Source organism: Sminthopsis crassicaudata, chromosome 2 (assembly GCF_048593235.1).
Source record: "Sminthopsis crassicaudata isolate SCR6 chromosome 2, ASM4859323v1, whole genome shotgun sequence".
NCBI classification, from domain to species: domain Eukaryota; kingdom Metazoa; phylum Chordata; class Mammalia; order Dasyuromorphia; family Dasyuridae; genus Sminthopsis; species Sminthopsis crassicaudata.
In genome coordinates, this window is record NC_133618.1 from 567,216,099 (window position 1) to 567,242,772 (window position 26,674).

The 26,674-nt window shown below is 34.2% G+C and overlaps 1 protein-coding gene across 1 annotated transcript; it reads left to right on the forward strand.

Annotated features, from left to right (window-relative positions):
* Positions 1–1,196: 1,196 nt before the first annotated feature.
* On the forward strand, positions 1,197–26,131 carry LOC141552972 (protein regulator of cytokinesis 1-like). The gene is made up of 11 exons (XM_074284859.1): positions 1,197–1,322; positions 1,537–1,659; positions 7,387–7,620; positions 7,699–7,869; positions 16,946–17,095; positions 17,621–17,768; positions 21,875–22,011; positions 24,159–24,254; positions 25,086–25,232; positions 25,402–25,509; positions 26,027–26,131. Exons 1-11 carry the CDS (start codon positions 1,218–1,220, stop codon positions 26,129–26,131), a joined length of 1,524 nt encoding a protein of 507 aa, XP_074140960.1. The 5' UTR covers positions 1,197–1,217.
* The last annotated feature ends 543 nt before the right edge of the window (positions 26,132–26,674 follow it).

Genomic DNA, 26,674 nt, shown 5'->3' on the forward strand with positions numbered 1-26,674 from the left:
AGGGAAGCAAGTATGTATATCATTGTTCATCAAAATAATTAATTCAAATTTGGAGCTATACCAAAGGGTTATCAAATTGTAAACCCTTTGCTCCAGCAATGTCTTTACTGGGCTTATATCCCAAAGAGATCATAAAAAAGGAAAATGACCCACATGTGCAAAAATGTTTGTGGCAACCTTTTTTGTAGTGGTAAGGAACTGGAAACTGAGTGGATGCCCAGCAGTTGGAGAATGGCTGAATAAATTGTGGTATATGAATATTATGGAATATTAATGTTCTGTAAGAAATGACCAGCAAGATGATTTCAGAGAAGCCTGGAGAGACTTATATGAACTGATGCTAAGTGAAGTGAGTAGAACCAAGAGAACATTGTACACAGCAACAACAAGATTATACAATGATCAATTCTGATTATCATGGCTCTTTTCAACAATGAAATGATTTATTCCAGTTCCAAAGAACTTGTATTAGAGAGAACCATGTGCAACTATGGGGACTAAGTGTAGATCACAACATAATATTTGCATTATTTTTGTTGTCGTTTTCTTGCTTTTTTCCCCCTTTTTCATTTTCTTCTTTTTTGATTGTTTTATTCTTGTGCATCATGATAAATGTGGAAATATGTATAGAAAAATTACACATTTAATATATATCAGATTGCTTGCCGTCTAAGGGAGGGAGAAAAACTTGGAACACATTTTGCAAGGGTGAATGCTGAATATTATAAATAAATAAATAAATAAATAAATATATATAAAAACTTATATATATTAGTGGTTAATTCCATGGGTAAATTTTAGACCTTCTATAAGCCTCAGTTTCTTCATCTATAAAATAAGGAAAATAATGTATGACATACATCATTCTGTGAGAATCTAATGAAAAATTTGCATATAAAATGCTTTGCAAACAAAAAAAAATCTCTCATTGTTGGTATTATTTTGGATAATGGAGAGTTTATAGTATCAGCAGTTCCTTTTCTGCTTTTATCAAATCATTATTATTGTGGGAACATTCTGGAAGCTAATTTGTAGATGGAGAAGTAATCTCTGTGATCAGAATGACCTGATTTATCTGAGTTGAGTTGATGCTTTTTATTTATTAATTTAATTTTGTGCTTAAAGGTATTCTCTCCAGTCTAGTCAATTGCTAATTTCACAAGTCCATTTTTTTTTTTTTTTTCTTTTTGCTTAGTGAAGTCTTGGTGGAAGACTTAATGGCCTATTTCTATAAAGCTTTGGATCAACTTCATGAAATCTGGGACTTCATTGGGATTCCAGAAGATCAAAAGCTTCAGAGGCTTAAAATTGTTAGAGAACATGTCCAGGTGAGTGGAGCTGTGATCTCATTTGTGGCTTCAGGGTCTGACTTCATATTTGCAGAAACTGGATGTATATTCTTCCACTTTGACTTTTGTGTCTCTTGAAAGGATCCTCTGTTCTTGAAACACTATGAAATTTTTTTTTCTTTTTTTTTTTTTAAACTCCTAACCACTCTTTAGTATTTAGTATGTTCTGATTCTTTTTTTGCTATAGGGCCTCTTGGATATGATGATTGAAGAAGAAAAGAACCTGAAGGAGAGGATCTTAAAAAACATTGATTCTAATCGAGAAGAACAGAACATGCTGCTCAAAGAGTTAAAACTGGAGCCAGTTTTAGTAAGTGTTATAGTAAATATAGTCTCTAAGGATGTAGGTATCAATGGTTGATGCTGAGGCCATCCCTAAAATCTAAAACTGTGGCTCTGCCTCATTTACATTCTGAATTTTAGGTCCACTATGTTTAGCATCAGGTTGCTAAACATAGTCATTTTAATTATCCAGCCATTATCTCAAATTCAGTATGCACAAAACTGAACTCTTTCTTCCTAAATTTCTTCTTTTTTTAATTTTAATTTTATAATTATAAATTTTTTTGACAGTATATATGCATGAGTAATTTTTTTAATAACATTATCCCTTGTGTTCATTTTTCCAAATTTTCCCCTCCCTCCATCTATTCCCTCCCCTAGATGACAGGCAATCCCATACATTTTACATGTGTTACAGTATAACCTAGATACAATATATGTGTGTAAATCCAATTTTCTTGTTAAACGTTAAGTATTAGATTCCAAAGGTATCTACCTGGGTAGATAGACAGTAGTGCTAACAATTTACATTCATTTCCCAGTGTTCCTTCTCTGGGTGTAGTTGTTTCTGTCCATCATTGATAAACTGGAAGTGAGTTGGATCTTTTTTATGTTGAAGATATCCACTTCATCAGAATACATCTTCATACAGCACCTAAATTTCTTCATCTCTTTTAACAGTACTACCATCCTCTCTCTCTTCTTTAACTTCACAACCTTGGCTGCCTTTGTTTCTCTTGTTCCCACATCTAATCGTGTAACAAAACAGTATTCAATCTCTCCCTTCTTTCTCCTTTCCTTCCTATCTTCACCATGCTGGCTTAGGGTCTGGACTTACTGCTATTTTCTCAGTTTCCAATGCTCCCCTTTTCTTTTCTTTTTTTAAAATAGTATTTTATTTTTCCAAATACATGGAAAGATAGTTTTCAGTGTTTACCTTTGCAAAACCTTGTGTTCCAAATTTTGCCCCTCCTTCCCTATTTCCCTCTCCAAGACAGCAAGCAATCCAATATAGGTTAAACATATGCAATTCTAAACATGCTGCCCCCAAAAAAATTAGATCAAAAAGAAAAGAAAACACGAGAAAGAAAAAAAAAAAACCCACAAGCAAACAAGCAACAACAGCAACAAAGATGAAAATACTTATCCAAATTTAGTCTCATAGTTCTCTCTCTAGATGCAGATGGCTCTCACCATCATAAGTCTATTGGAATTGTCCTGAATCACCTCATTGTTGAAAAGAGCCACATCATCAGAGTTGATCATCACATAATCTTCTTGTTAACTGTGTACAATGTTCTCTTGGTTCTGCTCACTTCACTTAGTATCAGTTCATGTAAGGCTTTTCAGACTTTCTGAAATCAGCCTGTTTATCATTTCTTATAGAACAATAATGTTCTCCATATACCATAATTTATTCAACCATTCTCCAACTGATGGTAATCTTTTAATTTCCAGTTTCTAGCCACTACAAAAAGGTCTGCCACAAACATTTTTGCCCATATTGGTCCTTTCCCCTTTTTTATGATCTCTTTGGGATACAGACCCAGTAGAGATACTACTTGATCAAAGGGTATGCATTAATGTATTGTTGGTAGAGTTGTGAAATGATCCAAACATTGCTCTCCAGAATGGTTGGATCATATCACAATTCCATCAACAATACATTAGTGTCCCAGTTTTCCCACATCCCCTCCAGCATTTATCATTTATCTTTTCCTGTCATCTTAGCTAATCTGAGAGGTATGAAGTAGTACCTCAGAGCTAACATTCTTTTGGAGGGAGAAAATGTATACACAGAGAAGTAAATAGAAGGGAAACTAATAAAAGAAAAAAAAACCTGTTTTAGTCTGTAATGCTCTTCTTTTCTAACTAATTTTACACACCATTTTTAGTCCTTTTCCCAAAGCAATAGCTCTAACCATGTCAATCCCTGTCTTTAAAAAAAAAATTGTTTTAATCTTATCTAAAGTCCAAATTCCTTAGTACGATGTTCAAAACTTTTAGCTGATATGGCTCTAATCTCCATTTCCAGTCTTATAACTTACCATTCCTTTTCATGGACCCCATATTTTAGTTTAAGTAGTCATTTGTCTCTGTGTATGTATTATTCTCTCCCAATGCTATGTCTTTGCTCAGGCTTCTTTTCCATCTATAACATAGCACAATGAATTTATAGTCAAAGGACTGGGATTCAAATCTTATTTCTGCCATTTACTGGCTGTGTGATGTTAGGCAAGTTACTCAACTTGCCTAGATTTCAGTTTTATCATATGGAAAAATGAGGAGATTAAAGTAGCCATAGGGCAGTGCCATTTATGTTCTTAAGATGTAGTTATCTGTGTCACTTGGCCTTCATCACCTGTAAGAGGACAGAATTGTTCTGCTCTAATCATGCAAATTATAGGGTAACATAACCTCTGAGTGAATGCCAAAGGAAGAGAGGCTTAAGCCAGATTGGTTATTAATGAGTTTTATTGGGGTTATTTAGGTTAATTGAAGGAGTTTACTTGCAAAAGGCCGGCCATTCTGTGTGGCAGCAGGACAAAGTTACATTATGGATCTTTGCCCCAACCCCAGATCAGGTCAGGTATTATATAGAAACAGGATGGTTTGAAGTCACGGGCAAGTTTGCCCATGCAATAGCTATGGCTTCTTTGCTATTTACATTTACTTGAGGTAGTTAACAGTTTTCTGTGGAGCCATATGTCACGTTCCCACTCTGGTTACAATCGTATACCTCCCTGTCTGTGTTTCTGAGGATATTTTCACCATGCATTGTCAAACTACTCAGACAACTTTATGAGACTTAATAAAGCATTATTATAAGTGTAAAATGATATTTGATTCTTTTGTATTGTTTTTTAATCTTATCATCAGAGTCAACATCTACATTGACATCCTGATGCCATATTTGAAGCATGCTCAATCAGTCCCTAGTTTGTCAGTGTACAGGGGAGTTAAATAATATTGTCTTACTCCTATGCAACTAAATGGTCATGAGAAATAGGAATTTTTATGATGAGGAAAAAATGTTAACTGCATTTCTTTCTTCTCAATTGACTTCTGTTTTTAAATTATGTTCCACCTTTTATATCCCAATATGAATGATTACTTTCAAATTGGAAGATTAAGAAAGCCTTTATCTCTCTTTTTGTGTCTTCTCTATATAAGATAACAGTCAGATCAGTTATTGAGATTTAACTATTATCTGGCTATTTCATATTAAAATGGTGTTCTTCTAAGGATGATTGTTTAATTCTCCATTACCCTCTTGTAGTCACAATTCTCATATAATATAGATTAACTAAAAGAAGGGCGAACAAAACCAAAACCAAAACTCAGTTTCTTCAGCACATTTAAATTTTAACTATATTAGAATTCCAATTCTGTGTCAGGACTTTGAATTTTTTCTTTATTGGAGATCTTTATGCTATCTCTCAGTTTGCAGGCTTTGTCTTCATGTACTTAAAGAACTGGAGACTGCTATTCTGCTATTCTGCCATTAACAATCATTCTTCCCTTATGTATACATAGATATGATTCCCTTAAAGTTGGGAGGGATCTTCTTTCAATAGGTCTTTGATGAGGCAACTTGGAAATTCAAAAGTCTTTAATCTTAACAAAGGTAGAACACAATTCATTCTTCTGATTTTGTTCTTTTAAGTGAAGGAGACATCTCTTTCAATCCCCCTAAATTTAGTCCCTCTATTTCTTCAAAGGTAAACAGAGATCTGAGGAGATTCCCTAGTAGAATTAAGGGAAGGCTTAAATTACTCATTTGAAAGGCCTAGGATGGTTGATTGTTATCCTTAACACTTGAAGAGGACCAAAATGTTCATATGGACTATTTGTGCCCAAACTGTTTAGAGCCTTCTGAACTCATATTGGTCTCATCAGCCATACTAGAACACTGTGTTGGACTCAAGGTACAGTATGTTCTAGTATGGCTGATGAGACCAATATGAGTTCAGAAGGCTCTAAACAGTTTGGGCACAAATAGTCCATATGAACATTTGGAGTGGAGATGTCTCTAAATTTGCACATCTCATGTTTTTTTTTTTTTGAGCCACTGAAATTCTGCTTTGATCATAGAGCAGAGGGACAACAAAGCTGGAGCACTTAAAAAAAAATACTTTAAAGTAGTTAGTCTTCAAGTTATAGTTCTTTTGGAGAATTAAAGTATATTCACTTGGATCTTTCCTTGCTGAAGGGCCTCAGACAGGTTTTTTTCTGCTATCCCAGAAATGAAAGGGACCTCACCATAAGCAACTTCTAAAAGGATCTAGAGATTGTGCAGTAGAGTCCCAAAGTCAAAAAAGCCTGAATTCAAATCTTGCCCCAAATCCTTAGCTATGTTACTCTGGGATAAAATGAGACATTTGTAAAATACTTTGCAAAACTTAAAATATATAAATGTAAGCTATTATTATTATCACCAAAAGCATCACCAGAAATATTGCTGGTGAGTTCACTGTTCTTTGCATTTACTGCTCATCCCTTCATTTCAATAAGCTCCTTATGTTCCCATCCTGAATGATGTGTCAATTATTTTTGGCTCGATCTGCCTAAGGCCAGACCCCTGGTAATTTTAAGTTCTTTATTAGAGCAAGATGAAACACTTGTGCCTCATTCAACAAGTAGCCAAAGGAGATTTATATAGTATAACAGAAAGATCTTCAGTAGGAATAAGCCTGGAGGTTATCTCAGTTTGATTCAGCTCAAACTTGCTCAGATAGCTTCTGGAGCTCTTCCTGGTTGCTCTGTACTTAGGTAATTGGGAAGTGATGGCCCTTTAGCCACCTTAACTAATCAAGTATCAAAGATAGTTACACTACATTCTGAGGAAAAACTAGGCTAACTTACATGCAAACAATGGTTAGAATAGTGTTTGTCCCAGAGCTGCTTTCTACAGGAAGCTTTTCCTTGCTCTTCCTCTCTCAACCCCCCCCCCCCTCCCCATCTATAGCCCTTCTCATTTCCCAACTGTTCTAGCCTTTCTCTCTAAGATTATTTTCCATCTACTTGGAATTTCTTTTGCTCTACCTACCTTTATACATGTTGTCTGTCTCATTCAAATGTAAGTTTCTTGAGGTGGAATTTGTTTTTGCATTTTCTTTATATACTTAATGCTTAACATAATTTCTGATACATAGTAAGCTTTTAATACATGATTATTGATTTGTTGATCGCTTCATACTTCTGATATCATAGGCAGGGATGTGGCAATCAACTAGCCTGGAATCTTCCAGGCATAGCTCCAAACTGGGAAGTGGGTAGAACTATTTAAAAAATATTAAAAGAAAAAAAAAAAGGAAGAAAGTAGAAAGAGAATAACCAGGCAAGAGAATGGGATGTGACAAAACTAAAAATAACTTGTTGGATGATGTAAGACTAAAACAGAAAAACTAGAGGTTTTAAATTTCTGTCATACCTAAAGGCGATCACATATAAGCTAAATGAACTATCCTAGAACTAACCAAAACCAAGCTTCTTAGTTTCATTTAAAACTAGAAGAATTAAAGATATTAACAAAACAATTTATCATGCTCTAAAATATCCACATTGTTTATTTCTTCTATAGTAATCTCTCTAAATAACTCTTGGGGGAGGGGGAACTCTTTGAAAAACCCTGGAAAAAATCTCTGTTCCTGTGGGATAACTCATAAATAAGTTGAATTGTCATCACTTGTCTTTCCTTCTGAATGAGATTGTTTTTAATGTTTTTACTCTGATGCATTATTGTCTGGTATAGGAAGTAGAGGAGACTACAATCTTGAAACTAGAGAAAAATCTTCAAACACAGATACAAGAGTTGAAAAGACAGAAAGAAGAAAGGATAAAAGAACAAAAACTACTTCGAGAACAAGACCAAAAACTCTGTGAGATTCTTCAAGTGCCACCATACAATCTTGACAGTGATTCAATCCTCAGCATAGAGGAGCTGAATCAGTTCAGAAATCACTTGGCAGCCTTGGAGAAAACAAAGGTACAACTGATTCTTCACACTCTTCTGTCTGTGTTTCCCTCACTTCTGGAGTGCCGTGTAACATCTTTGCTTTCATAGGCAAGCCAATGGGAAGCATTTGTCACCACAAAGAAGCAGATCCTACTCTGTATGGAAGATCTGGACTATTCCCCAGAAACGAATTTTGAGAGAGATGTGGTATATAAGGATGAAGAGACCTTTTGCCTGTCATTGGAGAACATAACAGCCCTAAAAAATCTGCTTTTAGAGGTATGTTGTTGCAAATATTATGAACTTTGGAATATGGGACTTTGGAAGGAGGCTGTGACTAGTCTTTTTTTTTTAATTTTTTTAATTTTTTATTATATATATTTTTAATATTATCCCTTGTATTCATTTTTCCAAATTATCCTCCCCTCCCTCTATTCCCTCCCCCCAATGACAGGCAATCCCATACATTTTACATGTGTTACAATATAACCTAGATACAATACATGTGTGTAAATACCATTTTCTTGTTGCACAATAAGCATTAGATTCCGAAGGTACATGTAACCTGGGCAGACAGATATTAGTGCTAACAATTTACATTCACTTCCCAGTATTCCTTCTCTGGATGTAGTTATTTCTGTCCATCATTGATCAACTGGAAGTGAGTTGGATCTTTATGTTGAAAATTTCCACTTCCTTCAGAATACATCCTCATACAGTATTGTTGTTGAAGTGTATAGTGATCTTCTGGTTCTGCTCATTTCACTCAGCATCAGTTGATGTAAGTCTCTCCAAGCCTCTCTGTATTCCTCCTGCTGGTCATTTCTTTTTTTTTTTTTTTTTTTTATTTAATTTAATTTTTTTTATATGTAATTGACCTTTTTTTTTAATATAATATTATCCCTTGTATTCATTTTTCCAAATTATCCCCTCCCCCCCTCCATTCCCTCCCCCCGATGACAGGTAATCCCATACATTTTACATGTGTTACAATATAACCTAGATACAATATATGTGTGTAAATACCATTTTCTTGTTGCACATTAAGTATTAGCTTCCGAAGGTATAAGTAACCTGGGTAGATAGACAGCAGTGCTAACAATTTACATTCACTTCCCAGTGTTCCTTCTCTGGGTGTAGTTGTTTCTGTCCATCATTGAAGTGAGTTGGATCTTCTTTATGTTGAAGATTTCCACTTCCATCAGAATACATCCTCATACAGTATTGTTGTTGAAGTGTATAGTGATCTTCTGGTTCTGTTCATTTCACTCAGCATCAGTTGATGTAAGTCTCTCCAAGCCTCTCTGTATTCCTCCTGCTGGTCATTTCTTACAGAGCAATAATATTCCATAACCTTCATATACCACAATTTACCCAACCATTCTCCAACCCTTGGACATCCATTCATCTTCCGGTTTCTAGCTACAACAAAAAGAGCTGCCACAAACATTTTGGCATATACAGGTCTCTTTCCGTTCTTTAGTATTTCTTTGGGATATAAGCCCAGTAGTAGTACTGCTGGGTCAAAGGGTATGCACAGTTTGATAACTTTTTGGGCATAGTTCCAAATTGCTCTCCAGAATGGTTGGATTCTTTCACAACTCCACCAACAATGTATCAGTGTCCCAGTTTTCCCACAGCCCCTCCAACATTCATCATTATTTGTTCCTGTCATCTTAGCCAATCTGACAGGTGTGCAGTGGTATCTCAGAGTTGTCTTAATTTGCATTTCTCTGATCAATAGTGATTTGGAACACTCTTTCATATGAGTGGATATAGTTTCAATTTCATCATCTGAGAATTGTCTGTTCATATCCTTTGACCATTTATCAATTGGAGAATGGTTTGATTTCTTATAAATTAGGGTCAGTTCTCTATATATTTTGGAAATGAGACCTTTGTCAGAACCTTTACTTTTAAAAATATTTTCCCAATTTGTTACTTCCCTTCTAATCTTATTTGCATTAGTATTGTTTGTACAGAAACTTTTTAGTTTGATGTAATCAAAAATCTTCTATTTTGTGATCAATAATGATCTCTAGTTCTTCTCTGGTCATAAATTCCTTCCTCCTCCACAGGTCTGAGAGGTAGACTATTTTCTGTTTCTCTAATCTATTTATTATCTCATTCTTTATGCCTAAATCATGGACCCATTTTGATCTTATCTTGGTATATGGTGTTAAGTGTGGATCCATATCTAATTTCTGCCATATTAATTTCCAGTTTTCCCAGCAGTTTTTTCCAAATAATGAATTTTTATCCCTAATGTTGGTATCTTTGGGTTTGTCAAAGATTAGATTGCTATAGATGTACCCTTTTTTTGTCCTTTGTATCTAATCTGTTCCACTGATCTACCGGGGCTGTGGCTAGTCTTGATGATTGATGTTTGCTTTATTATTAGATGTGGGTTCACTAGTTATGACCCAATAGTTTCATATTAACTATAGGAACTTAGTTTTCTTTCTTTTCCTGATTTATAGAAAAGTAGCAAGCTGGTAACCAAAATAGTAACAGTTATTCCCATTGATATAGTTCTTTATGGTTTTCAAACTGGTTTGCTCACAAAATGTCTGGAAACACAGCAAATTGGTAGAAGTAACATATAAGTAACATATGAGAAGTAAAATATGAGAATAATCAATGTTGAAAGAACTACAAAAAGATGAACACAATAAAATTGGTCTAATCATTTTTGAAAAACAATTTGGGAAAAAAAGTGATTAAAATACTCATGTCCTTTAATCCAGAGATCCTGCTATTAAGTATATATTCCAAGTAGGCAAATGATATTTTTAAGGTTCCTTTTCTACCAACTTATACATAGTAAAAACTTTTTTTTTAATTTAAAATTTAATTTAAAAAGTTTTTTAACATTAATTTTTTAAAAGTTTGAATTCCAGATTCTCTCCTTCCCTCACCCATTGACAAAGCAAGCAATATATCAATTATACATATAAAACATATTTTCAGTCATGTAGGCAGAACTTTCTGTGATAGTAAAGACAAAGTAGATAACCATTGTTTGGGGAATGGCTAAACAATATGTGTTACAAAAACATAATGGAATATTATTACATTCTAAGATGTGTTGACTGTGGAGAATTTAATAAGAATTTAAAGACTAATGGGAAGACTTACATGAATTGTTGATGCAGAGTGAAATAAGCAGAACCAGGAAAAATATATACAATGACTACCATCATATAAGTGGAAAGAGCAGAAACAATACTGAATGCTATTTAAGTATTGTATGAAACTCATTCTCAAAGAAGAGATGAAAAAAATATACTTTCCTACCTTTGCAGAGATGAGGGAGTATGGATATGGAGCATTACACATATATGACAAAGTCACTTAGGCACTAATAGCAGAGTTGGAATTTCAATTCTCTCTCCAAGTTCATCATGCTCTCTATTATACCTCTTTTAATTTTATAAATGTGCTTTTTCCCCCCTTTTTATTCTTATTTTATATTATAGGAAATCGTTCTCTGGGTAGACAGTGGAAGAGGAATATTTAAACAAAAACCCCAACTATTAGAATAAGATCTCATTCTGTTTTGTGTGTGTATATGTAAGGCATTTGGGCTTTAAGTGACTTGTCCAGGGTCACACTGTTCATTGAGTGTCAAATGCTTGAGGCTAAATGACTCCAGGGCCAATTCTCTATCCTAGGTGCCACCTAGCTGCCCCTTAAAAAAAATAATTTTCATTTATTTAGTATTTTTTCTCCTAGTTACATGTAAAAACAATTTAAAAAATTAATTTGTAAAAATTTCAGATTTTCTCATCCTTCTTCCCTCCCCATTGAGAAGACAAGTGATTTGCTATAAGTTATACATGTATAGTTATGATAGTAGTGATGTTGTGAAAGAAAACATCAGATCTCACTATTTGATTAAAATTTCTGGGAAAAATAGAAAATAATTTAGCAGAAAAGAGACTAAGATCTCATACCATATAATTCAACAAATTTTAAATAGCTATACCTAGATATACAAGGCTACATCATAAATCAATTAGAGGAGAAGGAATAAAACACCTTTCACAGCTCTAGGTGAAAAGTTAAAGACCAGACAAGGGATAGAGAGGTTCATAAAAGGTCCATAGATATGGACAGTTTTGATCTCATGAAATTGTAACAAAATGCAATTAAAATGAAAAATGGTTAAAGGATACAACATATAGTTCTTAAAGGAAAAAATTGAAGCTATTTCTATATAACCATATGAAAAAATATTCCAACTCACTAATACTAAATACGCCAAATCACTAATTATTGTGTTGTTTACTCATGTCCAAGTCTTTGGAACACCACTCTGGGGTTTTCTTCACAAAGAAGTTTGTCATTTCTTTCTTCAGCTCATTTTTATGAATGAAGAACTGATACAGAGTTAAGTGGCTTGCCCAGGATCACTCAATTAGTAAGTACCTGAGTCTGGATTTGAACTTATGAAGATAAGTCTTCCTGAATCCCAGCTCAGTGTCCTATCCTTGAGTCACCTATCTGTTTTAATAATCTAATAATAATTAAAGCATTTTGAGATTAGATTGGTAAAGTTGATAAAAAAGGAAATGACAAATATTGAATATAGAGAAGTATGGACATCTTATACTGTTATGTTAAATTTGATATGCTTTTAAAAAATGTTTTTTTCTTTCTCCCTCCCTCCCCACTTCTCTCCTTCCCTAGACAGTAAGTAATCCAATATAGGTTAAACATATTTCCCCATTTAAAATTTGATATATGTTTGAAAAAATAAACTATATATGATAGCAAAACAGTTTCCTCCTATACATTTTTTTTCTGTTCCTTATATATGGAAATAGCCATGTTTGTTGATGTTTATCAAGGTCATAATAAAAAAGAAAACTTCCCCCCCAAATACATTCTTGTATTTTCCTAGTTACCAAAGTCAAATTTACTAACATATTGAAGGCTATCCCTTTTTTGGAGGGTAAAATGGAAAATCTGCTGATTTATAATTTTGTAGTATCTCTTCCGAATTTTCAGATTTCACTGCAATTTTCAGAGATCACAATTGATAGTTTATCTGTCATATTTCAGACTGTGATGTTTGTTTAAGCTTTGTGCCTTTAATTCTTTAAAGGAAGCTACATGACCTCATTTATCTTCAATTTCAATTCCCTGACAACCACATTTTGTTTTATCCTTCTTGAGATAAAAGTTATTCTTCTTGATAAAGCAAAGAGAAACAAAACAAGAGTTGCATGGTCCTGTATTCTCTTTTATTCTTTTTTGTCTATGCCATCACAAATATTCTTTTAAATTTTTTTGTCTCTATGTAACTAGAAAAAGACCCTTTCATTTTCTTTAGGATTCATCAGTAGCCTCAACTCATTTGTTTCAAATTAATCCTCACATCTCGAAGTTATTCAATAAATGCTTGTTGACTATTTGGGGAGAGACATGCCATTAGCCTTTATATTTTATTCTATAGTAGGGGGATCAATTTGCATTTTGTACATATGTTCTTGGCACTAACAAATAAGCATAATGCATTTTCTCAAAATTATTATAAATTTCCCTTGCTCTTCAAACTTGTGTGAAGTGATAGTCTCAGTTGTTTTTTGTTCTTTAAAATAACTCGTGGTGAATGGCTGTTTGTTAACCATTCATTTCCTTTGGGCTCCTGAAAGAACTTTATTTTAGTGAGATTTCCAGCTTTTTTTTTCCTCTTTATTTTTTAAATTAATTTTATAATTATAACATTTTTTGACATTGCATATGCATGGGTAATTTTTTACAACATTATCCCTTGCACTCACTTCTGTTGTGAATTTTCCCCTCCTTCCCTTAGATGGCAGGCATTCCCATACATGTTAAATATGTTATAGTATATCCTAGATATGTGCAGAACCGAATTTTTTTGTTGCACAGGAAGAATTGGATTCAGGAGGTAAAAATAACCTGGGAAGAAAAACAAAAATGCAAACAGTTTACACTCATTTCCCAAGTGTTCCTTCTCTGGATGTAGCTGATTCTGTCCATCATTGATCATTTGGATCTGAATTAGATTTTCTCTTTGTTGAAGATAATCATTTCCATCAGAATACATCCTCATATAGTCTTGTTGTTGAAGTGTATAATGATCTCCTGGTTCTGCTCATTTCACTCAGCATCAGTTCATTTATGTCTCTCCAAGCCTCTCTGTATTCATCCTGCTGGTCATTTCTTACAAAACAATAATATTCCATAACATTCATATACCATAATTTATCCAACCATTCTCCAATTGATGGTCATCCACTTATTTTCCAGTTTTTAGCCACTATAAAAAGGGCTGACACAAACATTTTGGCATGTACAGGTCCCTTTCCCTTCTTTAATATTTTTTTGGGATATAAGCCCAATAGCAGCACTGCTGGGTCAAAGGGTATGCACAGTTTGATAACTTTTTCGGCATAATTCCAGATTGCTCTCCAGAATGGTTGGATTCTTTCACAACTCCACCAATAATGCATCAGTGTTCCAGTTTTCCCACAGCCCCTCCAATATTCATCATTATTTGTTCCTGTCATCTTAGCCAATCTGACAGGTGTGTAGTGGTATTTCAGAGTTGTCTTAATTTGCATTTCTCTGATCAATAGTGATTTGGAATACTCATATGAGTGGATATAGTTTCAATTTCATCATCTGAAAATTGTCTGTTCATATCCTTTGACCATTTATCAGTTGGAGAATGGCTTGATTTCTTATAAATTAGAGGCAGTTCTCTATATATTTTGGAGATGAGGCCTTTGCCAGAACCTTTAACTGTAAAAATGTTTTCCCAATTTGTTACTTCCCTTCTAATCTTGTTTGCATTAATTTTGCTTGTACAAAGACTTTTTAATTTGATGTAATCAAAATTTTCTGTTTTATGATCAATAATAATCTCTAGTTCTCCTTTGGTCACAAATTTCTTCCTCCTCCACAAGTCTGAGAGGTAAACTATCCTATGTTCCTCTAATTTATTTATGATCTCGTTCTTTATGCCTAAATCATGGACCCATTTTGATCTTATCTTGGTATGTGATGTTAAGTGTGGGTCCATGACTAATTTCCAGTTTTCCCAGCAGTTTTTGTCTAATAATGAATTCTTATGCCAAAAGTTGGGATCTTTTGGTTTGTCAAACAGTAGATTGCTATAGTTATTCACTATTTTGTCCTGTGAACCTAACCTATTCCACTGATCAACTAGTCTATTTCTTTTCTTTCTTTCTTTCTTTCTTTCTTTCTTTCTTTCTTTCTTTCTTTCTTTCTTTCTTTCTTTCTTTCTTTCTTTCTTTCTTTCTTTCTTTCTTTCTTTCTTTCTTTCTTTCTTTCTTTCTTTCTTTCTTTCTTTCTTTTCTTTTTCTTTCTCTTTCTTTCTTTCTTTTCTTTTTCTTTCTCTTTCTTTCTTTCTTTCTTTCTTTAACTATAAAAATATTTTCGCAATTTGTTATTCCCTTCTAATCTTGTTTGAATTAGTATTGTTTGTATAGAAACTTTTTAATTTGATGTAATCAAAATCTTCTATTTTGTGATCGATAATGATCTCTAGTTCTTCTCTAGTCATAAATTCCTTCCTCCTCCACAGGTCTGTTCCTCTAATCTATTTATGATCTCATTCTTTATGCCTAAATCATGGACCCATTTTGATCTTATCTTGGTATATGGTGTTAAGTGTGGGTCCATATCTAATTTCTGGCATACTAATTTCCAGTTTTCCCAACAGTTTTTTTCAAATAATGCATTTTTATCCCTAATGTTTGTATCTTTGGGTTTATAATGTTGTTATATTATTTTTTCTAGGTCATTAAAATAGTTTTTTGGGGGAGTCTGATTGACATAACGCTAAATAAATAGATTAGTTTTGGGAGTATTGTCATCTTTATTATATTCGCTCGGCCTATCCAAGAGCACTTAATATTTTTCCAATTATTTAAATCTGACTTTATTTTTGTGGCATGTGTTTTGTAATTTTGCTCATATAATTCCAGACTTTCCTTTGGTAGATAGATTCCCAAATATTTTATACTATCAACAGTTATTTTGAATGGAATTTCTCTTTGTATCTCACTGTTGGATTTTGTTGGTAATGTATAAAAATGCTGAGGATTTATGTGGATTTATTTTGCATCTTGCAACTTTGCTAAAGTTATGAATTATTTCTAATAGCTTTTTAGCAGAATCTTTGGGGTTCTCTAAGTATACCATCATGTCATCTGCAAAGAGTGATAGTTTGGTGATTTCCAATTTTTTTCATCAGTTTGCTCCATCAGTTTGCCTTGGATCTTCGTTAATATTTCTGTTAAAGTGTTAATACAAACAGAAGCAGGACTGAATTGTTGTCTGAAAGGTTTTAAAGAGGAATGAAATTTCTAGCCAATTTCTACCTACTTCCTAGCTATTTTCAAACCATGTTGCCTGCACTCTAACATCAACTTTAAGCCCTTCCCATTGGAATGGTTTCTGTCCCTAAAATTCTGGTCTTGGACAGGTGAGCTTTTGTTATATATTGCCCAAAGTCATAGAATGATCAGACCTCTGTAGTACTTCCAGCCATTTCTAAGTCATGTTGCCAGTTGAGTATTTTTTATACCTCCCTTTTATTTCACATTAGTATATAGGCTCCTTGAGACTTATGTGAATTGATGCTAAGTGAAATGAGTAGAACCAGAAGATCATTATACATGGCAATAACAAAATTATACTATGATCAGTTCTGACAGATGTGGCTCTCTTCAACAGTGAGGTGATTCAAACCAGTTTCAATTGTTCAGTAATGAAGAAAGACTTCTACACCCAGAGAGAGAACTGTGGGAACAGAGTGTGGAACATAACACAGCATTTTCACTCTCTGTTATTGTTTGTTTGCATTTTGTTTTTCTTCTCAGGTTTTTTTTTTCTTTCTAGATCTGATTTTTCTTGTGCAGCAAGATAACTGTATAAATACATATACATGTATTAGATTTAACATATATTTTAACACATTTAACATGTATTGGACTACCTGCCATCTAGGGGAGGGGGTGAGAGGAAGGAGGGTAAAAGTTGGAACAGAAGGTTTTGCAAGGGTTAGTGTTGAAAAATTACCCATGCATATGGGTAAATAAAAAGCTATTAAAAAAAAAAAAAAAAAGAACATAAGCTCCTTGAGGCTAGTAACCTATCATACTTGCTTGTCCTGTGCTCAGCACAGGGTATAGTCCATAGTAAACACTTTTTTTTCATTAATTCACTCTTTTTTAGCCTGGTCAGATTTCAGATACCCAGTCCTATCCTCTACCTTGTTGCTTTCACATTTTCGGCTATTTCTCTTTACAAGAAGGTATTTTGCTTTGATTTGGATCTCATTTTTTGGTTGTAGCTAGAAATGAAGAAAGCTGAGAATGAAGTTGTGTGTGAAGGGCTACTCTCACGGATAGGGGAGCTTTGGGAATGGTTACACATATCTGCCCAGGAGAGAGAAGCTCTGGCCATGCTCATGACAGGCTCCAAGTCCAAGATCAGAAAAATGGTAAGAAAATACAACAGGTCAGAAATGGGCAACATTTACATCCTGATACGTCAAGATGCCAATTCTTTTCATTAGGATTCCAAACATGGTAGAAAGAAGGGACTGATTGCTTGCTAGCTTCTGAGCTGTGAGACATTTTTTTTGCCTCTTAAAGTCTCTTAAAGTATATTATCTTTGGTGGGCATGCCATAGATTGCCAACTCTATCTCCATGATTTTCGGGGTTTTGGTTACTATCCTATAAAAATTTAGAGCTTCCACTTTGTGGAAAATTTAGGAAGCCATTGTTCTTCATTCTTGGAAGCCATCTTGAAACAACCTACTTTTGAATCATTGAATATTTTGAATTATGAACGTCTTTTACTGCCAGTAACAGAGTCTGTTAATTGGAACCCTGAAAACTCAGTAGATTATTAAGTGAAATCAAACTTGAAACTGAGACTTGAGTAAGTAGAGGAAGCTTGGCATAAAACTAATGTTAAGCCTGTTGTAGAGGAAAGTTATCTTATGGACACTTTTCTTGCAGCTACAATCAGAATTGGATCGATTGGAAAAGCTGAAGATTGAGAATGTGAAAAAAATGATTGAAGAAATCAGGGTGGAGCTGGCACTATATTGGGAAAAATGCTTTTACAACCAGCAAGAGAAGGAAGCCTTTACCCATTACCATGAAGGTTAGTAAAGGGAGTATATCAAAATAGACTTGCTTGTTTACTATTCTATTTCTGTAAGTTAGATGTCCTGACAAGAACACACATTTGAAAAAGAATTAAAGTCGATTATTTTTCAGATTATCAGTATAAATTGGTATTCTTGTGTAGATGACAATTTGTAAGACTTTTGGAAGTGATTTCCAATTTTTCTCATTTGAAGCATTTCCTGTAGAAATGACAGAGCTGTCATGGTAGAAAAATTTTCTCTCTTGATTCTCTTGATATAGCTGACCACCTGGGATGAGACTATTTTAGTTCACATACATCCAAACATCTGTACTTATCAAGTATCTGAATTCCTACTATGCTTAACCTTGAGACTAGGAATGCAAAGTAGTTTAGAAAACTCAGGTTCTATCCTTAAGGAACTTTTATTTTCATTGGAGGTGGCTGGCATATAAACATGATGAATATCAGGAAATAACCATACACAACAAAAGAGAGCGTATTATATAAAAAGTGATAGTACAATTAAATACTAGAGAAACAATAACTGAGATGAAATGGCAGAGGAAAACTGAAAGTAGGAGTTAGCATTTGACCTCAGCCATAAAGGATGGGTATTTTGATAGAAAGGATAGATTAGAATATATATGGTACAAATAAAAGCATGGGGGTTAGGATAAACATAGCATTATCTATTTAGGAGAGGAGTGGGAAAGGTAAGACTATGCTATTAGAGGGCTTAGAGTATACATTTTCTTTCTTTTTTTTGTTTTGCAAGGCATTTGGGGTTGAGTGATTTGCCCAGAATAACACAGAGAGCATATATTCTTAGTTTCTGTGTCATAGATCCCATTGTCAATCTGAAGTCTATGGACCCTTAATCAAAATAGTGTTTTTAACTCCATAAAATAAAACACAAAAGATTTCAAAGAAAATCAGTCACATACACATACACACACTCAATATATACATGTATGTATTTTTTTTTTACAAGTTTACAGGCTTCAGGTTAAAAATATTATTGACCTTAGAAGGAGTAAATTAAAGTGTATGGAATTTATTCTGGTGGGTTAAGACTCAAAAGCTTTTGATCATATGGTGATTATTGTGTTTTATCAAGGTCAGTTCAAGTAGAGGTTGTCATGTGCCCTCTGCTAAGCACTGGGATTACAAAGGACGACATAAAAGCAATCCCTTGTCCTCAATAAGGAGCTCACAACTAATGGGAGAAACCACATACAAACAAAGCAAGACATGAGGCAAATTGGAGATAATCTGAGGGAAGACACTAGCATTAAGGGAAAAGGCGTCTTACTTTTCTCTTTAGTTAAGAATTTCATTATATTTTTTTTTCTTTGTTTTTTACTTGTTGATCTGGTTTTTCTTGTGTAGCATAATAAATGTGGAAATACATGTAGTAGAATTACACATGTTTAACACATTGGATTGCTTGCTGTCTAGAGGAGGGAGGAGGAGGAAAGAAGGGAGAAAAGTTTGGAAAACAAGATATTGCAAGGGTGAATACTGAATATTTAAAATGACTGTACATGTTTAACCTATATCCGATTGCTTGGAGGGAAAAGGTAAGGGAAGAAAGTAGAAAAACCTGATATACAAAATGTTATAAAAATGATTGTTGAAAACTATCTTTACATGTATTTTGGGAAAAATCCTATTGAGAAAAAAAAGACAAGGAAAATCAGGGAAACCAAGAAGCAGAGATGAAGAGGAAAAGAAAGCCAGTAAAAATGCCTAGAATGGCGAGAGGGAGGGTCTTGTGCTGGGAACAGCAAAGAGATCAGTGTCACTGTCCATAAACTGCATGTAAGAAAATAAAACTGGAAAGGTGGATAGGGGCCAGGTCATGAAGAGTTTTCAAAATCAAATAGGAGCTATTCTGTTTGATCCTGGAGGTAAAGAGAACTACTGGTGTGGCTTTATTGAATTTTATTGAAGAGAAGGTAACAAAGACTTGCTCTTTAGGCAGATCACTTGGATAGGTGAGTGGGAGAGGGACTGGAGTGGGGGACTCGAGACAGGGAGACCAGAAGGCTATTGCAGTAATCCAGATGTAATGAGTTGAGAGCCTGCAATAGGGTATTGGAAGTGTCAGAGGAGAGATAAGGGTATACATGAAATGTGTATAATTGATGAGATTTGGCAACATATGGGATATTGGGAGATAGAATTAGGAATCATGGGCCTGATAAGCAGGAGGATGGTGATGTCCTAGAACAATAATGTTGTGAGTGTGGAAGAAGGGAGAGTTTGAGGGAAGGTGGGGAAGAAAGATAAATTCAGTTTGGCCATGTGAATTGGAGGCAGTTGGAGATATGAGAATGGAATTTAAAAGAGGCTTTTAGAACTGGATATATATATTTGGGAGTCATTAGCATAGGGATGATAATTGAATCTATAAGAACTGATGAGATTGCTAGGCAAAAATGTATAGAGGGAGAAGAGGGTCCAGAATAAAGACTTTGGGGAATACTTATGGCTAGTGGATTCAAACTGGATGAAGATCCAACAAGTACTGATGACCAATAAGACTGGTAGAAAGAGAACCACGGGAGAGCAGTGAATAAGACTGGTAGAAAGAGAACCACGGGAGAGCAGTGTCATGGAAACCTAAAGAGAAAAGCGTGTCTAGGAGAGGAGGGTGGATTGACAGTGTCCAAGACCACAGAGAGTTTGAGAAGGATGAGGATTGAGGAAAGACCATTAGATCTGGCAATTAAACCATAAGATTGTGCTATAAGAAATGATGAGCAGGAAGGTTTCAGAAAAACCTGGACTTAAAGGAATTGATGCAAAAGTGAAGTGATAGAACCCAGGAGAACACTGTTCATAGGATCAGCAATCTTATATAATGATCAACTATGAATTACTTAGCTATTCTCAGCAATACAGTGATTCAAGATAATTTTTTCTTTTTTTTTATTGTAACTTTTTATTTTCAAAACATGCAAGGATAATTTTTCACCATTGACTCTTGCAAAACCTTGTGTTCAGATTCCTACCTGCCCTTTCCTCCTATTCCTTCCCTAAAAGGCAAGTAAAACAATATATGTTAAGCATGGTAAAAATATATGTAAATCTAATATAGGCATATGTATTTATACAATTATCTTGATGCACAAAAAAATTAGATCAAAAAGAAGAAAAAGTGAGAAAGAAAATAAAATTAAAGCAAACAACAACAACAAAAGTAAAAATGCTATGTTGTTATTTCACATGCAGTTCCCACAGTCCCCTCTCTTAAGTGTTGATGGGTCTCATCATCACAAACCCATTGGAACTGGCCTGAATTATCTCATTGTTGAGAAGAGCCACATCCATCAGAATTGATCATTGGATAGTCTTGTTGCTATATACAGATCCAAGAGAATCCTAATAAACCTATGATGAAAAATTCTATCCACCTGTAGAGAAAGAACTGATGAAATTTTAGTGCAGATCAAAGCATACTAATTTTTTAGATTTTTCCTTGTCTGTGCTTCCTTTTACAAGATGACTAATATGGAAACGTATTTTGCATTACTGCATCTGTAGAACCTTTATCAAATTGCTTGGGGGGAGAGAAAGGGTAGAAGAGAATTTGGTATTCAAAAATGTAAAAAGTAAAGGTTAAATATTGTTTTTACATGTCATTGGGAAAAATACAATGTTAAAATTGAAGAGATCATAGGTAACTGAGGTCAGAAACCAGACTGGAAAATATATTAAAAGTAAGAAGAAAGGAAGCAAAGGTTTAGATTGCAGATAGCTTCCTTAAGGAGGTTAGCCACAAAAGAAAGGAAAGCTATATAGGTTAATAACTATCAGGAATACAAGTGAGAATTTAAGGATGGAGGTGACATGGACATGCTTTATGGAAGCACATAGTACACAGGGAGAAATGAAAGATTTAGGAGAAAGAGATGAGAGGGGGAAATCTGCTAGAAAAGACAGGATGAAATGGATCAAGTGAAGCTATAATTATGCAGAGATTGATAATGAAGAGTATAAGTGACTCATTGGAAAATTGGGCATTTTGCTGTATTATAAACAGGAAAGACTAGTGAAACTGGGCTACTAAAATTTAGAGGATTTAAAATTTTATTGTTATTACTCTCATACAGAGGACTACTCAGAGACCTTACTTCAGTTCCACGATGCAGAAATTGTGAAGCTAAAACAATATTATGAGAAGCACAAAGAATTTTTTGAAGGTGTTCAGAAGTGGGAAAAGAACTGGAAACTTTTCTTGGAATTTGAGGTACCTTTTTTTTTTTTTTTTTTTTCCATTTTTCCAAATTATCCCCTCCCTCCCTCCACTCCCTCCCCCCGATGGCAGGTAATCACATACATTTTACATGTGTTACAATATAATCTAGATACAATATATGTGTGTAAATACCATTTTCTTGTTGCACATTAATTATTAGCTTCCGAAGGTATAAGTAACCTGGGTAGATAGAGAGTAGTGCTAACAATTTACATTCGCTTCCCAGTGTTCCTTCTCTGGGTGTAGCTACCTCTGTCCATCATTGATCAACTGGAAGTGAGTTGGATCTTCTTTATGTTGAAGATATCCACTTCCATCAGAATACATCCTCATACAGTATTGTTGTTGAAGTGTATAGTGATCTTCTGGTTCTGCTCATTTCACTCAGCAACAGTTGATTTAAGTCATTTGAGGTACTTTTTTGGAGCAAAGAAGATAGGGAAAGGCAAGAAAAAAAGGGTATAATAAATTTCCCCAAATCCAGTTGTTTAAATCCCCTTCCTCTGATCTAATGAGATTTCTGAAACCATGTCTTGTTGATTTCTCACAAACCTACTTAAAGGTTAGTTTTCTTTGGGGTGGTACTTTGGATTCTTTTTCTGTTAGTTCAAGTAAGGAATATCTTTCTTGCTCTTGAAGGGCATGGTTTTATGGAATTAAATGACTTCCAAAAATTAAATCCTTCCATCTGTATTTGCAGGTATTGGTAAAATAGTAGCTCTAATTAAAATATATTATCTCAATTTGCAGCAGCAAATAATTATGTAAATTTGTGTAAACAAGTGTAAAAGTTTTCAGAATAAGAATTTATTATTTAGTAAAAATTGTTAAAGCTAGAAAGCACTTTGGCAGAAATTGGGCATAAACCCATTTTCTTATCATTTACTAAATAAGATCAAAATGAATACATGACTAGAAGTGAGTTGTGTGTTGATTTACATTCAGTCTCCTTAGATCCTTTCCTGGGTGCAGATGGCATTTTCTGTCCAAAGTCTATTGTGATTGCTTCAGAAAAATCAATACTTTAAAATATATTAAGCTAAAAAATTTTGGGATAAATAAAACAAACATAATCAAGATCAGAAGGAAAGTAGAAAATTGAGAACCAAAGTTTCTCAGATAAAGGTCTCAACTCAAAAATATCAAGAACTGTCAAGTCTCAAAGAATACAATGTCATTCCCCAATTGATAAATGGTCAAAGGATATGAACAGGCAGAAGAAGGAAGAAATCAAAATAATACTAAAAATACTCTAAAGTAAAAATACTCTAAATAATTATTTATTAAAGAGAGAAAAATTAAAACAACTTTGAGTTATCTTATACCTAAAATGATTGAAGGGGAAAGTGATAAACATTGGAAGAGATGTGGAAAAATTGAGACACTAATTCATTGTTGCTGGAACTGTGAAATGATTCAGACATTTTGGAGAGGAAATTATGCCCAAAGAATTATAAACTGCCTATACCTTTGACCTAGCAATACTATTTTGTTTCCAAAAATGATTAGAAAAAAAAATGAAAAAATCTGTAGGTTCTAAAATACTTATAGCAGCTCTTTTTGGTGGCAAAGAATTAAAAATTGTGGAGATGTTCATCAATTGGGGAATAGTTGAACAAGTTGTGGTATATGATTGTGATGGAATACTACTGTGCAATAAAAACTGAAGAGCTCAGTGATCTTAGAAAAACATGGATCCAATTGCATGAAATAATGAAGAGCAAAATGAGCAGAACCAAAAGAATATTGTATGCAGTAACAGTAATATTGTTTTAAGAATGACTTGGAGCAATTAAGTCATTTTGACTGTTACAAATACCCACCTTAACTACACATGACTATGAAGATGCTATCTGCATCCAGAGAAAGCACTGATAAATAAAAGGTATGTGTAAAATAATTTTATATGTAAATAAATATTTCTGTCTTATGATAGCCATCCCTAGGTTAGGAGAGGGTAGAGAAGGAAGAAAAAAAGTTATTTGATAATTGTAATATGTATTTTAAAGGACTAGAAAATTATACATAGATTTGCAGTTTCATATGCAAGTACTTTTTTCCTATTTTACTATGTTATAAAAATGATTGTTTTACATTTAGAATAAAACAAATTAAAATAGAATATATTGTCTCCACAGAGAAAAACTTCAGATCCAAGCCGGTTTATGAATCGTGGTGGAAATCTCTTGAAAGAAGAAAAGCAACGATCCAAGTTCCAAAAAACACTTTTTAAGGTATAGGATGCTTTTTGGAGTGCTCCTCATTTCAAAATCTTTGACAAAAGCAGAACCAGGAAAACAACGAATATTGGTTACAACAACATAAGTGGAAAAGAACAAAAGTTTGAAGCTGAATGCTATTTAATGATAATGATCAAATTTGGTCTGGAAAGTTAGGAAAATGTCCTTTAACATCTCTTCTTTGTAAAAGTGGGGCCTTTAGCTGTGGTATATATGCTTTCAGTCTCAGGTGATATCTTGTTTAGTTTTGCTGTTTTTGTTTCTCTTCCCCATTTTGTTCTTTGTTACAAGAGATGACTCATAGGAGAGGAAAAGAATGAGAGTGATACATTCAGGAATAAAAGAGCTAAAAAATAAGAAGCCAATAAAATGTCTTTTAAAATCCATCCTTTAAGTCTTCTACCCAACAAAAAGGTCTTCTTCTTCTTATTTTTCTGAGCAGAATAAATCTTTTCTAGAGTTGTTAATTGGGTAACAAAGAAAATCAGTTGTATACAACAATCATATGTATTCTCTTGAAGACTTCCTGCCATTGAAATTTGGATTTTGATGAATGCCATAGCATCAAGTGTCATCAAAGCAGGAAAATTTTAGAAGGGATTCCTGTAATTTATTTCTCTTTTGTCTATCATGTGTTTAAATAAGCCAGAATTTTGTTTCCTGATGGTCAATTTTACATATTCTGTCTTGTTCTTATGTTTTACTTAGTTACAAACATGCTGAAATAGCATAATCAGCCCCCAAAAGAAAGAAATCAGAGCAAGATGAATAGGATATTATTAAGTTATTGATTGTAAACTTTTTCCTTTTTTTTAATGACCTCAGTTGGAAGAGGAGCTGAAAGCACAGATTGAAATGTGGGAAAAAGAATACTCTAAGACTTTTGTGGTAAATGGCCAGAAATTCACAGAATATGTGATGGAACAGTGGGAGAACTTTCATTTTAAGAAAGACAAAGAAAAGATGGAGCGTGTAAGTAAAAAAACAGAAAGCTGAGCTCTTTGACTATTATATTTCTGGTAAGCTGTATGAACAGTACCTTTGCCTTCCATTTTGTGTGCTACTACCTTTGGGGCTCTACCTTCCCACTCCCATTTTGCTTTGATGTTGTGCTTATTATTGATGATTCTTATTTCCATAGCAACTAAAGAAGAACCAGCAAACAGGAGCAGAGAGGCACAGCAGCAAATCCAAAACAATCTCCAAGAAGCAAGGACTGGGGCCTAATGCATTAGGCAAAGCCTGCAAGGTAACAAAACTTGACCTTGTTAAAAGGTCAGACACTAGTCACAGAAGAATCATTTGGAAAGATAATAGGAATGACATCCGAAATGGCTGCTTGCTGGCTTGTTAAGTTTAATCCAAGTTGGTTAAGCAAGCGCCCCTAAGTACACAACAGTTCACTTAATTAGTGATACCTTCTCTAGTTAGGGCTTTCACTATTTGACTCAAAGTGGTCTCATTATGCTTGTTCCTTTGGTCAGGTTCAAGCCAGATACATTCATGAAACAGGATTCCCTGTTGCAAAGCTACTACTGTTCCTCCCAGCCCTTACTCTGAGGAACCATGTTTCTTTCTAGTTATTATGGTTTAGTTAAATATCCATTAACTTCTTCCTCTGTCTTTACCTTTTGCTTTTAATTTCTTTCAAGTCATGTACTTCAGCCTAAGATGAGCTTGTCAGCAGGTCCCAACAGGACTCCCAGCCTTGAAGTGATGAACACGCCTTGTCTTTGTGAGAGCAGTTTTAAGTGTCGGGGTTTCAGCCCTTACTGCCTTCCTGGTACAAGCTCTTCACTAAAAAGTGCCTTCTGGACATGGCTAATTTCTTTGATGCCTTCTTGTACAGTTCAGCATGCCCTGCGGCATAGCTATGTGTAGCTGAGCTTTTTGTTACTATATAAACCAGCTTACCTTATGTTTTTACACGATTCCTGCTGGTATGGGTAACAGATAGGATCTATGACGACATTCCCTCTGCCACAATGCCCAAGATTTGCCAGTGCAGCTGCTGGGCTGGGAGGGGGGTCAGGAAGGAAGACTGTCAGATTTCTGGGCTTCTCTAGGAATGTACTTCTAACTCCTAACTTTTCTCACCTGCTTTTTCTCTTCCAACAGTGAATATCATCAGAGGCTTCCAACTTTGATATCTTCAGTGTCCTCCTAGTTTTTAATTTCTTCATACTTACTGGACTTCATTATAAGGCTTTGTTTTTGGCTTTTTCTTTTTGCTCATACTGGACAAGAAAAATTTTAAATGATTTGACGTAAAGGTCCCTTAGTAAGCCCACACTGTCCTCAGAATTTAACCTTTATGACTAATATTTATTCTGTTTGTAATTTTTATAAATATATATGCATACGTATTTGACATGTTTCATCTTTAAAAAATAATTGAAAACATAAACTGTAAT

Coding starts and splice junctions, on each gene's coding strand:
- LOC141552972 (XM_074284859.1), top strand. CDS start 1,218: ATGGCCTATTTCTATAAAGCTTTGGATCAACTTCATGAAATCTGGGAC. Junction 17,096..17,620: donor AGTCCAAGATCAGAAAAATG/GTAAGAAAATAC, acceptor CTTTTCTTGCAG/CTACAATCAGAATTGGATCG. Junction 17,769..21,874: donor CTTTACCCATTACCATGAAG/GTTAGTAAAGGG, acceptor ACTCTCATACAG/AGGACTACTCAGAGACCTTA.